We start from the raw sequence: 13,555 nt of genomic DNA, 5'->3' as shown, positions 1-13,555 counted from the left end.
AAATGGGTTGGGCAGTGGTTGTACAGTTCTGAAAAATATTCTCACTTGTGCTTTTGAAACACCGTCTTAGCAGGAGAGAAAGGACCTTTTGCATTGGTATGCAGAGCAATTAGAAGCAAAGCTTAGCTGGAAGGAAAATTACTTCTGCTATATGTTTTATCAATAGAAAACCGGAATGCTGTTTTGCACCATTTCTTTCAATCAAGTACTGTGAACTCTTAAACACACCTTGTGATAATTCCCCAAGGCTTTCTGTGATGCCCCTCAGCTGCTATGGAATTTTGCTAAGCAAATTAAAATTGGGCTTAGTTCTTGAAAGACTGGACAAGATGGGAGCAAAGAACTAGAAGAAATCAACCAATGAAAAAGGCTGGATGGGATTCCAGAAAAAAATTGCTTTTATTCTGGATAGTCCACTTTTTGCTTTAACTATGCCCATTTCTGTGTTTCCTATCTACATATGGTTCTGGCACATTCTAGTACATTCACATGTAGCTCCTAACAACCCCTCCCCACAAAAAGGTGCACCTGCATGATTTCAATGGAATTTAATCACCTTACATCAAGATAATTCAGCAAAATGTACAGTATTGTTGATTAAATTGAAAAGCACCGACAAGTATTCACAAAACTCACTATACTCTAGAATACCTTGAGGTATCTTCAATTTGTTCATACAGGTAGTTCTCAACTTACGACTGCAATTGGGACCAGAATTTCCATCACTAAGCGATACGGTAGTTTGGCAAAACCTCACAAGACCCCACCTCTTAGCAAGTTCCATAGTCCCAGTTGTAGTTGTTAGGCCAGGACAGCACTCTCATTAGGCAAGGACCTCAAGCTTCTCCTGCCCTGCTGCGCCAGTTCTCCAGAGGCACTTCCGGCACATGCTCTCCAGTTCCCATTGGAAGCTGCTGGCCGCTTGTGAGGCTTTGCAGGAGGAAGGCTGGGCTGAGAGCAAGCAGAGGGCCTTCATGTACGCTCTGCCAGCACTGGGCTCACCTCCACCCCTCGCTGAAGCCCGCAGGCCAGTTTTCCAGAAGCACTTCCAACACAAGCTACAGAGTGTGTGCTGCACCTCTGAGAAGCCCATGTCCCTCCATTTCCTCCGGTTCTGCCGCCACCCCAAACAGCACCTCCCACACAGCCTCCACCTTTGCCTGGGGTGCCACCGCCAGCTCTCCTGCCTTGCCTTGCAACAGAAAATGCTGTGCCTCACTGTCCTGCTGCCTCCTCCCTGGCCACACCTGGCAAGCTTCCTTCAGCAGATGAGGCTCTGCCCCTCTGCTGCACTCTCCATACTTATCCCAGGGCTGCACCCTCACCCAGCACCTAGATCCCGGGACAGCAGCAGGAAGAAGACGACAGTGAAGGTCAGCTGGGGGGAGCAGTGGCAGGGGGCAGCAGGGGTATGTGGCAGAGTGCAGGCACCCAAAAGGGCGGAGATGGGGGTAAAGATAGGCAGGTATGGGCAGTTGAAGCATCCCTTGTGGTCGTGTGGGTGGGCTGCCAAAGTGCCCGAATTTTGATCATGTGATTGCACGGGTGCTGCAACTTCAAGGACTGGTTGTAAGTCCTTTTGTTCAGTGCCGCCATAACTTTGAACGGTCACTGAATGAACGGTCATAAGTTGAGGACTCTCTGTACTACAGCTATACAGGTAGTCCTCAGTTAATGATGGTAATTGGGACCAGAATTTTTTTTTTATATAATATTTTTTATTAAAGTTTACAGATACAAAGATAAAGAACCAATACAAACTAAGAAAAATATAAAAAGTAAAAATAAAAAGTACAGAGAAAAAAATTAAAAAGGAAAAAAGGAAAGAAAAAATAGTAAAGAAAAAAGAAAAGATGTACGAAGAATTGACTTCCTCTTTATCATGACAAGTAGAAACAATTTCAGTAACTTATCACCTTCTCTGAGACTACATCAAAATAACTCTTCTTCCCATATCTTATCTCTTATCTATAAACAAATCTTTAAAGCCTTATCATTCGATCCTGGTAAAAAAAAATCCATTAAGAGCTACAAGAAACAACAACGTATATATTTTAACCTTGATCAAATAAACCAACTTTATATTTATATTTATATTCTCTTTGTCTCTTCTCAGAAACTCCTTAACACGTCTCTTTTGTATATCCAAAATAAAGTTATCCAAGTCACTCTTCTGGTTTGTTATTTGTATGTCCCTTTTAATTATTAAGACATCAGCCAGTTTCTTGTGTAATTCCAGTATAACATCTTTTTCCATATAATTCTTGTAACGTGTCATTTTTAATTCCACATTCGAAACAGCCTCAGTTTTAGTCTTGTCCTCTTCTATCACCTGTTTAAAATCCATTTTTATGATAGCAGACAATCTTAAAAATAACTTCTGAGTGCATTGTTCCCAAATATCCTTGAATTCTTCCAAAGTTACAATATTTTACTCTGTTCTGTATTAGAGGGTCTCTTCTCCTTTCTTTATAATCTTTAGTCCTTTCAGGTTGCCCCTAGCGTCCAATCTTCAAAGTCCCATCTTACATTTTTTTCTAATCAACATTTTCTCATGGGAAGATGTTTTACACTTAGTTTCAAAATCTTCATATATTTTTATAGACTTTTAAACAACCCACAGGAAGGATTCTTGTGATTAATTTCAAAATACAATTTCAAACCCATCTGGCCCTTAATCCATTTATAACTTTCCAAAATCAATGTTCGAATCATCCTCTTGCTGTTTATTCCAAAATCAGAATTTTTTAAGTCCTTGAACTTGCATAAAATGTCTTTCACCAAGGATTGAAGGAAATTCACCTGGTGTAATGAAACTTGCCTTTCCGAAGGTTCTTAATATCCAAAAAGCTGTTAACATGCCATTTCCTTTCCATTAAGAAAGGAAGTATGTGAATCCAGTGTCCTTTTGAAGGTGCCAAACTGCCGCTTTCCCTCAGCTCCCAGAGCTCTAAAATCCACTGGAGACCACTGTCTTATGGTCTTCTTGTGGGGGGGGGCACTGTATGGAGCACTTATGGGCAATCCCAGGTCCTCTCCTTATCCCAAGAGGAATTCGACTTGCTTGACTTTCCCAAATGTTCCCACCTTCCATCTGCTACATATAGCTCTCCCTGCCAGTTCTTTTCCTTGCTAGGTAAACAAAGTTTAGACCTTTTCCCCACAGGTCAGAAATAACATTATGGTGAAAACATCTGGCATAGCAATGCCTATAGAAAGAGATAAAGGCAAAACAAGAGAGGGAAAATTCTGTTCCTGGTCAGCTTTGGTTTCTTATTTCCCTCTGTGGATCAGTCTTTCACATACAACAGAAATAAGTAGGTAAGATGGAACTGAAACCACCAGCTATTAGAAAAGGTAATTTGTGGCATAATAAATGTATTATTATGTACCTTTTTGACTGAAGGACACCAAAAACAAAGGGTTAAGTTGTCTCTCTTTTTTTACCTGCCCCCATTATGAGTCCTGGTGCTGTATCCTTAGTATGAACCATCCCTGACACATATGGATTGTCTGGCCAGCGCAGATGAAGATGAAGGTGGCAATCAGGCTATAAAGTTAACAAAGAAAAAATGTGGTTTTATAGGAGGAATACCTTTAATTTCTGAAACAGCCACACCAGGAGTAAACAATACATTATGACAATATATTGTTACTATTACTGTAATAATGTTATTTGTCCTATCTTTGAGCGAAGAACCATGCTGAGACGGTTGGTTAAGTCTCTAGTGTTTATTGTTCTACTCTACTAGACAGAAAATCCTACTAAACTGAAAGGCCGAGGGAAAACCCTCAGAGATTAAACCCAGAAATCAAGGCGGGTCTGCTCTGAGTTTCTTTGAAGGGAGATTCAAAGCTTCTAAACAACACATGTGTTTCTCCCCCTGGATAGGGGCCCCCTCCTGTTCACCCTCAGTACTCATGACAACATTATATTGAAATTTTTGCAGCACAAAATATTGTGAAAATACTATACAACTTCTTAATACAATACATACAGGTAGTCCTTGTTTAGCAACTGTTCAAAGTTACGATAGTATATAAAAAACAGTTTTGCAACCAGTCCTTGCGTTTACAACCATCGCAGTGTCCCATGGTCAGGTGATTGCCATTCAGGTGCTTCACAACTGGTGTGCATTTCACGTTTCAGCATTTGCATGCTTCCCAATTGGCTTATAACAAGAATAGTTAATGGAGAATGAGGAAGTAAAATTGTTGCAGTCATGTGATGTTTCACTTAATGACTGTGATTTGCTTAATGACTGTGATTTGCTTAATGACTGAAGCAGAAGTGAGGTTGTAAGCCTGTTGCAGTCACATGGTATTTAGCTTAGCAACTATGGCGCTTGGCAAGAGAATTGCTGGTCCCATTTGTGGTTGCCAAGCGAGGACTACCTGTAAACGTATTCTTTAAAATTATACACAAACACATATTTTGTGGGCTTGTATATTCCAGAAAACTATTTTTGCCATTTTTAAAATACATCAGCTATGAATGCCAAAAGAATAACCATTCCAAACTCTCACAATCAAACGACACAATTTCTGTGCTTAGTTCCAAGACTTTATAAATGTATTAATTACCTTGATCATTTAATTGCACCTCATCAAGACCACAGTGTTTCTGATAAAATTGCTTTCAGGTATTTGGGGCTTTAACTGTATTAACAAAAACCAGGTATTTGGGGCTTTAATTGTACCTTTTCCCAAAGAGATGTAAAGGGAAAATACAGACAAGATTAAGCTGAATTAAAGAGAGCCTGTCACATTTGAAATGAGCATTCTGTATAATACCAAAGAGACTCCTATGATTTTAAATAAAGTGGTTATGTATCACTTTTCCAATATTGTTAACGGTTATAATTGATCAGATCCAATAAGCTTAAAAATACATTTTTCACTTTCCTTGAAATAAATTACAATGATTTTTTTTACTTAATTTTTATGAAATGTGTGAATCGGATCAAGCTAGATATCTCCCAAGTCTAAGACATACAGTTTAACCAACTACTGGAATTCCAGAATTGGAAGTGTGAGGCTTGGCCCAGCTCTTTCCAGTGTTCCATATCAGCTATTCTTTCATTAACCATTTTCATGGCATCCTCATGTCTCAGTTGGCTTATAGATTCAGGTGTGAAACTAGGTAATGAGCTTTTGCTCACAAACCAATTGCCAATTGTCTTTATAGTTATCCATTAACAACAGTGGAGGTAATCCTCTGAGGTTTGAAATTGCTGTGAATGTTCTGGACCATGCCTGAGTTTTAATGCTTGGCAAGCCTGCTTCCAGCTTCAGGATTACATCAGACACACATCTGGGAGCACCTATTATAGCCCTAAGGAAAGCTGGTTAAGTTAATTCATCTGTGACTGAATATTTTTGTTTATACTGAAGTTGCCCACAGAAAAGTAGTTCTTCTTCCTTTTCCTCCCCCTCCTCCTCCTCCTCTTCTCCTCCCCCACCACAAGTGAAACCTTTATTTAATTGATCAATTATTCCCAACTGCCCATTAAATTGGAGCATTCTCTCATCTATCGCATTATTATTGCAAATAATGTCACCTTATGTCATCTGTATAATTACACAAAAATGTTGCACAAAGACATTATACAAATGACATGTTTTAAGTGTCATAAATACAAGAATTTCGTCCATTGATCTGAAATTCATTGCACTGAGGTCTGCTAAACTAAGGTTTCATTGTATTACTGTATTTCCCACCTTTTTCCAGGCTATGTAGATGTTCATCCTTCAATTTATCAACCACTCTCTTGATTTAGCTTGGGCTGGAAGAGTATAGCTATCTAAAGTCATCTGTGAGCTCCAGGGTTAAGTGTAAAGCTAAGTTTCCATTACCCTAAATCAATACTTTGGGTTGCAGCATCTCTACACGCTCTCCATCCAAAATCTGTCAAGGTCAATTGTCCCTCTTTGTCAGAACCCACAATCAAAGAGTTGTTAGATCTGTTGATTGTCTTCTCTGCCATTGAAGCAACGCGTGTCAAGCTCTGGATGGGAGGGGAAAAACTGCTGAGAGTGAGAAGAAATCCAAGGTCATACCAGCCAGCCAGGAGTGGAATGCTGGACTGGTAAGGGAAAAAGCGGGGAGTGTGGAGGAGGTTTTGACATGCCTGTGTGTCTTTTATCAGGTAGCTGTGTGAGAACTTTTCTAGTCATGGCTTTTTGCTTAAATCTGTACACTCTTTTCCTCAGTTTCTCTCTTGCAAATGCTAGAAAACTAACGATTCCATCTTTATCTTTCATTATCTTGAACACAGATTGCTTAAATTGCACTAACTATTGTAGCCTCAGTTAATGACTTGAACTTAGAGACTGTGAAAGACAATTGCATACAACGTGCAATATCCCATCTAGTAAAGGCTTCCCATAGCTCTTTACACTATTGTTGTGTTTGATATCACATTTATGTCCCTTCTTCCCTCAGGGAATTAAACAACACATTTTATCATAATCAAAATCCTGTGATGTAAATTCGACTGAGGCATAGCAACTGGCTTTCATTTATCTAAGGGACTCCAAGATCAAGTGTGGATTTGAACCAACACTATAATTCACTGCCATTTATCTCAGTATTGATCATGATGAAGTTTTGAGTCATTTATGGATATAATACATGCTCTCTATTCGACTGTACCCAACCCTCCTTATGTTGGTCTTCGACCATAATAAAGATTTGATTGATTGATATGTTCTCTGTTAATCAAGGCATGTAAGTGAGGATGGAATCCAAAAGTTAATCAACCCCAGAATAATACTCAAGTGCAAAAAGTTTTCACATCTAAGAAAATGTAGATGTCCTGGAAAATAGCTGAACACTGAGCTCCTACTGGTTGCTATATGTGGTGTGGAATGAATTGTTTCATGGGATAGCATACATATGATGTATATCATCTACATCTGAAATAGTAGAAAACCTGAATTTGCTAAATGTTTACTTTGACTAATGCATAAAAATGTACATTTATTCTATACCCATTATCCCCAAATCCACAGAAGATACAGCCATACAAAACTACTGCAAACATTAGAGTTACTATGAAGTCTATAAAAGGCAAGTGGGTTAAAAAGAAGGGGAAAAAATAGGGTGATAATGTAGATCTTATTTTAACAAATACAGTTTTAGACTTCAACAAAGATTTACCCAAAGCTTGCAGGAAGATGAAGCAAACAAATATTTGTAAATCTTCCAATTTGGAAATATAAATTCCAGCTGTTGAAGTCTAAAGTGTTTCCATCTTATTGTGAGGTACAGATTCTTTTGTTGGTGGAAAACAGAAAATAGCATAGCATATTAACAGCTCAAATTATATTCAGCTGAGTTGATACAAGCACTGCATATTTAATCTCTGGTTTTCTCATGGTCAACAGAGTTACCTTTTATGTCTTCATTAAATAAAGTTTTTTTGTTGCCATTTTAAGAGCAGGGAGGAAATACTCACTGGTTTGCAGTCAGTTGGTTTACCATTCATATCAGTAGCTGGAGGCATTAGATAATCCCAGTTACGGCCTTTATTGAACGTTATAAGAGTGGTAACTTTTCCATTTATTTTCTGATTGGCCAAAAACACTCCCTTGACACCTTTAACCTAGGTTATAAATATAAAATGTGGCCAAGTGAATAAACAACCTTCAAATATCTATTCAACATACCAATTAAGTCTCCTTTGCTACTAATAGTAAAGTGAGTATGTCAATAGCCTGAAACTATTTACTTGGCACTTATCTAGAAGATCTAAACCTTTTGTATTTTAACCACTCTGTCAAAAACTTGGATCTGGCCAAGACAGAAACAGAAAGCCCTCCCACAATTCCCTTCCACCCCCACAAAAAGGGCACCTTTCCAACAGAATGCCTGTCAACAATTGTATAAGTTATGGGAAGCTTTAAGGGCATAATGAAGCTTTAAGCAACATTGCAAGAATTCTGTTGATGTCATTATAAAACAACAAGAGCTAACTGGAGTTGAAGCAGCATTGGCTGTTGTGGGAGCAGTTGCCCCAAATTCCACCCTCTCTCCAAAATACACCCAAAGAGAGTGATTGTTCCTTTAATTGTGTTTTGACTTCTAAGCCCTAGGCTTTCAGGGGCTGCTCTAATTCCATACTCAAAAAATTCTCTGCCTCAGTACCCTTATCAAGAACTGGCAGCTCCGCCCACCTTCTCTTTTATAGGCTCTTTCCCATTTAATGATATGTGTACTGCAGATTGAGGGAACACTGATCTAGATAAAACCTTCTGAAATTCATTTGCATGTGCTTGTCCATGCAGTCACAGCTCTTCCCAACCAGAATAAAAAACCCACCTTTCTAAACTAGAAATCTGTTTTCCTTGTATGGGTAAATTACTCCGAAGTTATGCTGAACATATACTGTACCAAATTTTAGATTGTAAACTGCTACATAAGTAAATTGTGTTGTGGTATGTAGCAGACGACCACTAAGGGGCTAAAATTTTCTCTTCCCAACAGAAAGATAAGGAACAATTCTGAAAAAGACATCAGTTGGAGGTATTCAACTCTTGGTTGTTGAAAAGAGAATGATATGTTCTAGTTAGACATAGTAATTAGGTAGTTGGTTAGGTTAATATTTTTGGTCATACATGTGTAGGTGAGCTTCTTGGTTTTCGGTCTGTGCACTATTAAACACTTATCCTATAAAAATTATTGAGATTTCATGTTGAGAGCTAATCCCTTTAAGATTCATGAATGTACCGGGCTAGTCATCTGATTGGTCAAATACATTGTCCAATCACCAAATTAACTCCCTGTAGAGGTGAAACATCTTCTCATTCCAACAGCTTATCTAAGAAGGAAAAGTCTATTTTTTTCAGACAGATATTTGTGTTACTCTGAGGTGGCACATGGCTGAGAAAGGGCAGAGGGTGCTTGGGAATTAAAAGCAAGGGATAGGGATGTCACTTCAAGGGTTTTCTACCTGTGTGTCAAACTCTACTTTGCTGGAGGCCCCTTCAAATGTGAAGGTATACTTCACACCCTTCTCTTTGAAAGGGAGATAGACAGACATTTCAATTATTTGCAGTACTTAATGGGCTACATATGTCTAGATTGAGAGTGTGTAGATTATGTATCTGACATGCATGTTGCCCTGTAAGTGTGGCTGAACTTTGTATTTAGACAGATATGTGTACACTGACTAATAACATTTGGAGACTGAACAATTTTCTTCTTAACAGATTATAATATTACGTCTCAGGGAGTTAATGGCAACACAGCCTCAGTTGTCAAAAATATACATAAAACAAAGAGGAATACTTTACCTTTTATTTATTTTTATAATTTATACCCCACTATTCTATCTATAGTACTCAAATAAGATGTAGTTATACTGAAAGGAATATTCCATTTTAGGAAAACAGGAAAAATGTTTCCAATTCAAAACCTTTAAACCAAAAGTCAAAGAGGCTGAAGAAATGTTACTCTAATTAGCAAAATTGTGGTTTAAAAAACAAAAGGCATTTACCTCCAAAATATCTATTAATACATTCTCCTCAGGTTGCTTGGTACTCCTGACATTCTCTAATGCAATGGAATAGGAGATGCCCTGTGGGTCGGACTGATAGAGGTTATATGTGTCAATTTGATACCATTCCTGGATAGCTATAAACACCTGGCTCTCATCAGTGCTGATAATCTGTAAATCCTGAAGTGAGAAAAGAAAAAGAAATTACCAGATTTACAACCTAGAGCTGCCTACTGCCAATAAAAATATACTATGATTCCCATCTCCCAAAAGCAACCCAGTATTATTTGGGACAGAAAAAGAGAATAGTAATAGAACTTTCTTCAATCACTTTTTCAAGTGTAAGCGTGCAAAAAAACAAAAAAAATGCTGCTGTACTTAAAGAGTTGCTTTAATCAGTTGACTCCTTAAAGCCACAGCAACTTTATGCAGAAGCTTGAAAAAGAAGTCAGCTGCTTTAATCAGTAGCAGAGAGGTGATTTTATACAAGCTCTTAAATACTTCTTTTGAATCATACTCAGACTATGAACAGTTCAATATGGAAGTGCAACTTTTCATAAACAGTGCCTGCATATGACTTTGCCAGTACTGATGCCTGCTCCTTAGGCACTACTTTAAATATAATAAATCTTAAGTACTATTTGTTGCTTATATAAACAGGAGAGGATTGTGTATGTGTGGCTGGAATGCAAAAATTCAGGTAGATTTTTGAAATTCTATTTTGCTTCAGATTGCAGGTTTGCTCAGAGAAACGTCTCCAAATATTACTTTTAAAATATGGATAACTCAAATGAAGCTCACAGAGAATGTATTACTCCTCAAAACGAATAATGCATAGAATATATTCCACACAAGGTCAGCCAGATGCAGGCATCTATTTGCTCTTAAGTAGGATTAGAGTGGGATGGGACATAAGCAGTACACAAGTTCTACCCTTAAGCAACCCATATACCTGATTGCTTGTATATGTTTTTGCAAGTTTAGCATCTTAATGGAAATTTAAGTAGATTCAGCTGAATGCAGTTACCACTCTATCCATGGTTTGGAGTTACCACAGACAGTTATAAATTATTACAGTCCAAGGTGTTTATAGTCCTAATTATAGATCCATATGTTACATGTACAATGATTACCTTGGGCTTCTTTACACAACAAGCTAAGATAATAATGGTTTACTGCAGAGGTATCAAACACGTGGCCCGCAGGTTGCACACAGCCTACAACGCTCCCATGTGTGGCCTGAACCAGATTAAAATACAACTGGGTAATATTTAAGAAAATAAAATAAAAATACAACAAAACATAGATAATACTATATTTTAAAACTAAATAATAATACACTTAGTCACCAATCACCAAAACTCTGGGTTCATGACTCGCAAGGACTTCTATACCAGCTCACTGCCTGAGCTTCATTGCAGCAGCCAAGATTGCTTGGCGCTGCCCTGGTGTGGGCTGAGCAGGAGCACCACGTAACCGAAGCTCCCTCTCAGTCTGAGCTGCAGCAGCACCAAGCAACCTGGCTGCTGCAATGAAGGTCAGGCAGCAAGCTGGTGCCTTTCCCTGGACAGCAGGAAGCCAGCCAGCCAGCCAGCCAGCCAGCAAGCCTTGCACTGGTAGCCAACCTGCTCCGGAGCCCAGAGCCTCAAGACTTCTGAGATGCCAAAAGCAGCAGGACTCTGCAAATGGGACTTCCATGGGTACCTGCATCTTCCTTCTCCATCTTCAGTCCTATCTATGTGCAGGCAAATACCTGCATACAGTAAGAGTTAGCAGATACGGACGTTCCACCATAGGTTATACGTGAATGTTTAAATGCAAAAAAACTAAAATGCAGGTATGGAAGCTATAGAACCTCTTGAAGAATGAAGTGCAAATACAAATATATTATCCAATAAGCAGTTTGAATAAATCTCTTCTAGTCTAGCAAAGAAGGAAGAATAATGGATGTTGTGAGTAATTACCTTGGCCAATGCATACTTTGGCAATTTCATCTGTATAAATTCATTCCGATGGTAAGAAACATAGTATTTTGTTTGGTTTCCTGAAGATACCTGTGGAAAAAGGGGAGTACAATTTTAAAGAAGGGGAGTGCAAAAAAAGAAATGGTAAAAAATGTATACAGTGATGATTTATTTAATTAGAAGCATGGAATATAGAGAACGCGCGCACACAAGGGGTGCTACCACAAGCATGGTCATCTGTAGAAATTCTCCTTGAGTGAGGGTGGGAAAAGAATGCCTATCAGGCCATGGGTAGATAACCTTTTAAGGGCTTGGGTGGCTGCACTTTTAAACATTATTTGGGGAGTGGGAGGACAGCCAGGGCTGCACAGAAACAGACAAGTCAAGGTTTGTGAATTTGGGGGACTCTATGGATGCAAAACTGAAGTATTTGGACAGAAAGTTACCAAACCTGTGCTAGACAGTCTTGAAAGTAATTATCTAGTTAATCAACTGTCTGATATAATCTAAACTATTTGTCTTTTGGTATGAAATATAACATGAATTATCTACCTTCAAAGTAATGATAATGCCAATTATGCAACAGCAGAGACAGTTTACTGTTGAAGTTATTTATTTATAATTTATTTATAATATATTGCTTTTTAATTAATAACAAAAAAAGAAATAGTAAAAAAACAATGATAATACTGATGGAGATACATACATTGTCATAAAGAAGGAAAAAACATAAAAAGTACTTTACAAAAAAAAAGTGTAACAAAAAAAATACGGTATAATATGACATTATAGCAGGAACCAGTTACAATTCTATAAATACTTATCTAACAGAAATACATACATCCTTCAATAATATTTCTAGTACATTTGTGTGACTATCGTTTTTTTTAACCTAGTGTCATTTACATAAAAGAGTCCCATATTTCGTTACACTTGTCCATACAAAATCTACATCTACAGGCAATCCACTCCTAAGTGGCAAGTGCAGTCAGGTCCTCAATCCATTGAGTAAATGGGCAGTTTACTGTTGAAGTTCTCAGCTTCATTTTTAGCAGCCCCATGGAAAAATGAAACCACCAACATGAACAATTAGCTTTTAAATAGCAACTCGGGCTAGAAAATAACTTGTCATTTGGAGGTTAAGGGAAACTCCAACATTTGATTATAATAATTTTTGTGCTACATCCTTGAGGCCGCATTTACTTCCTTGTTAATAAGCTTCCTAAGTTAGCACAGATTTGTGCTGAAAGTTTGTAATCACTAACAAAATAAAGTTAATGATCTTACCTGAAGGAATATGTAGTCATCCTGTACTGTCAAGGAATTCTTGTCAATCCTATCATTGAAGGGAAATCTCACTGACTTTTCAGAACAGTTCTGAAAGTGACAGGTCATGTAGTTAGAACCTAATGAAAACCAAAAAGAAGAGATAAATGCAAATAAAGAAATACTAACATTGTTTGCCAGAATAAAAGCTGAATGATTCAGAAAGCTCACTCTCATCACCTAGTGTTGATCTGCTTTTCTTGACAGAGGCTTTTACTCTCTTAAAAACAGGAATTCCATGTTTGTTCCTGCTAAGCCGAAATGAGCCTCTCCTGGAAGAAGGGATGAGGTTTAAAATGTTTGTCCCACATGGCTCATTGGGATTCCAGTTGCAAAGGAAAGAGCGGGAGAAGTGAAGGAATGGTTGGGGGCGGGGGGGGGCAGGGCTACCGAGTTTAAACTGATTTAGTATTTCAGGTGGGTCTGCCTTGCCGTAAATCTTCTCAAGATGTTGGTGGTGGATGTTGTAATGACACAAAGGTTAAATTAGGTTTTCAGTGTGTCAATTGAATTCTAAGACCTTTATGTTTTGATTCATGCAATCTTTTAGATTCTTCCTCATTATCGATTAAAATGTTTAAATGTTTAACTTTTAGTTTTTACATACACAACCACTCCCCAATATAAACACGCTTTTTTTTCTTCTTACCAATTTTTCTCTTATCTAAATCAAAGGTTCTCATGCGTGGGAACGGCCTCAATGGGACCGCCTCTGTCCACCCATTCCATTGTCTGCCAAATATTTTACCTTCCTGCTTCTGAACC

General features: G+C 38.2%; 1 protein-coding gene across 2 annotated transcripts in view; it reads right to left on the bottom strand.

Annotated features, from left to right (window-relative positions):
* SORCS2 (sortilin related VPS10 domain containing receptor 2) overlaps nt 1-13,555 on the bottom strand; it is a 125,801-nt gene that overhangs the window by 43,910 nt on the left and 68,336 nt on the right. For both annotated transcript variants that reach the window (XM_063298683.1, XM_063298684.1), the window contains exons 7-11: nt 12,752-12,870; nt 11,465-11,554; nt 9,501-9,680; nt 7,461-7,607; nt 3,448-3,550 (exon numbers count right to left, since the gene is read on the bottom strand). In XM_063298683.1, the coding sequence (XP_063154753.1) occupies nt 3,448-3,550; nt 7,461-7,607; nt 9,501-9,680; nt 11,465-11,554; nt 12,752-12,870 (639 nt within the window). The remainder of the gene's footprint in view (nt 1-3,447; nt 3,551-7,460; nt 7,608-9,500; nt 9,681-11,464; nt 11,555-12,751; nt 12,871-13,555) is intronic.

This window comes from Candoia aspera, chromosome 3 (assembly GCF_035149785.1).
Source record: "Candoia aspera isolate rCanAsp1 chromosome 3, rCanAsp1.hap2, whole genome shotgun sequence".
Taxonomy (NCBI): domain Eukaryota; kingdom Metazoa; phylum Chordata; class Lepidosauria; order Squamata; family Boidae; genus Candoia; species Candoia aspera.
Note: the sequence above shows the minus strand (reverse complement) of the source record. Positions and strands in the feature narration are given on the sequence as shown.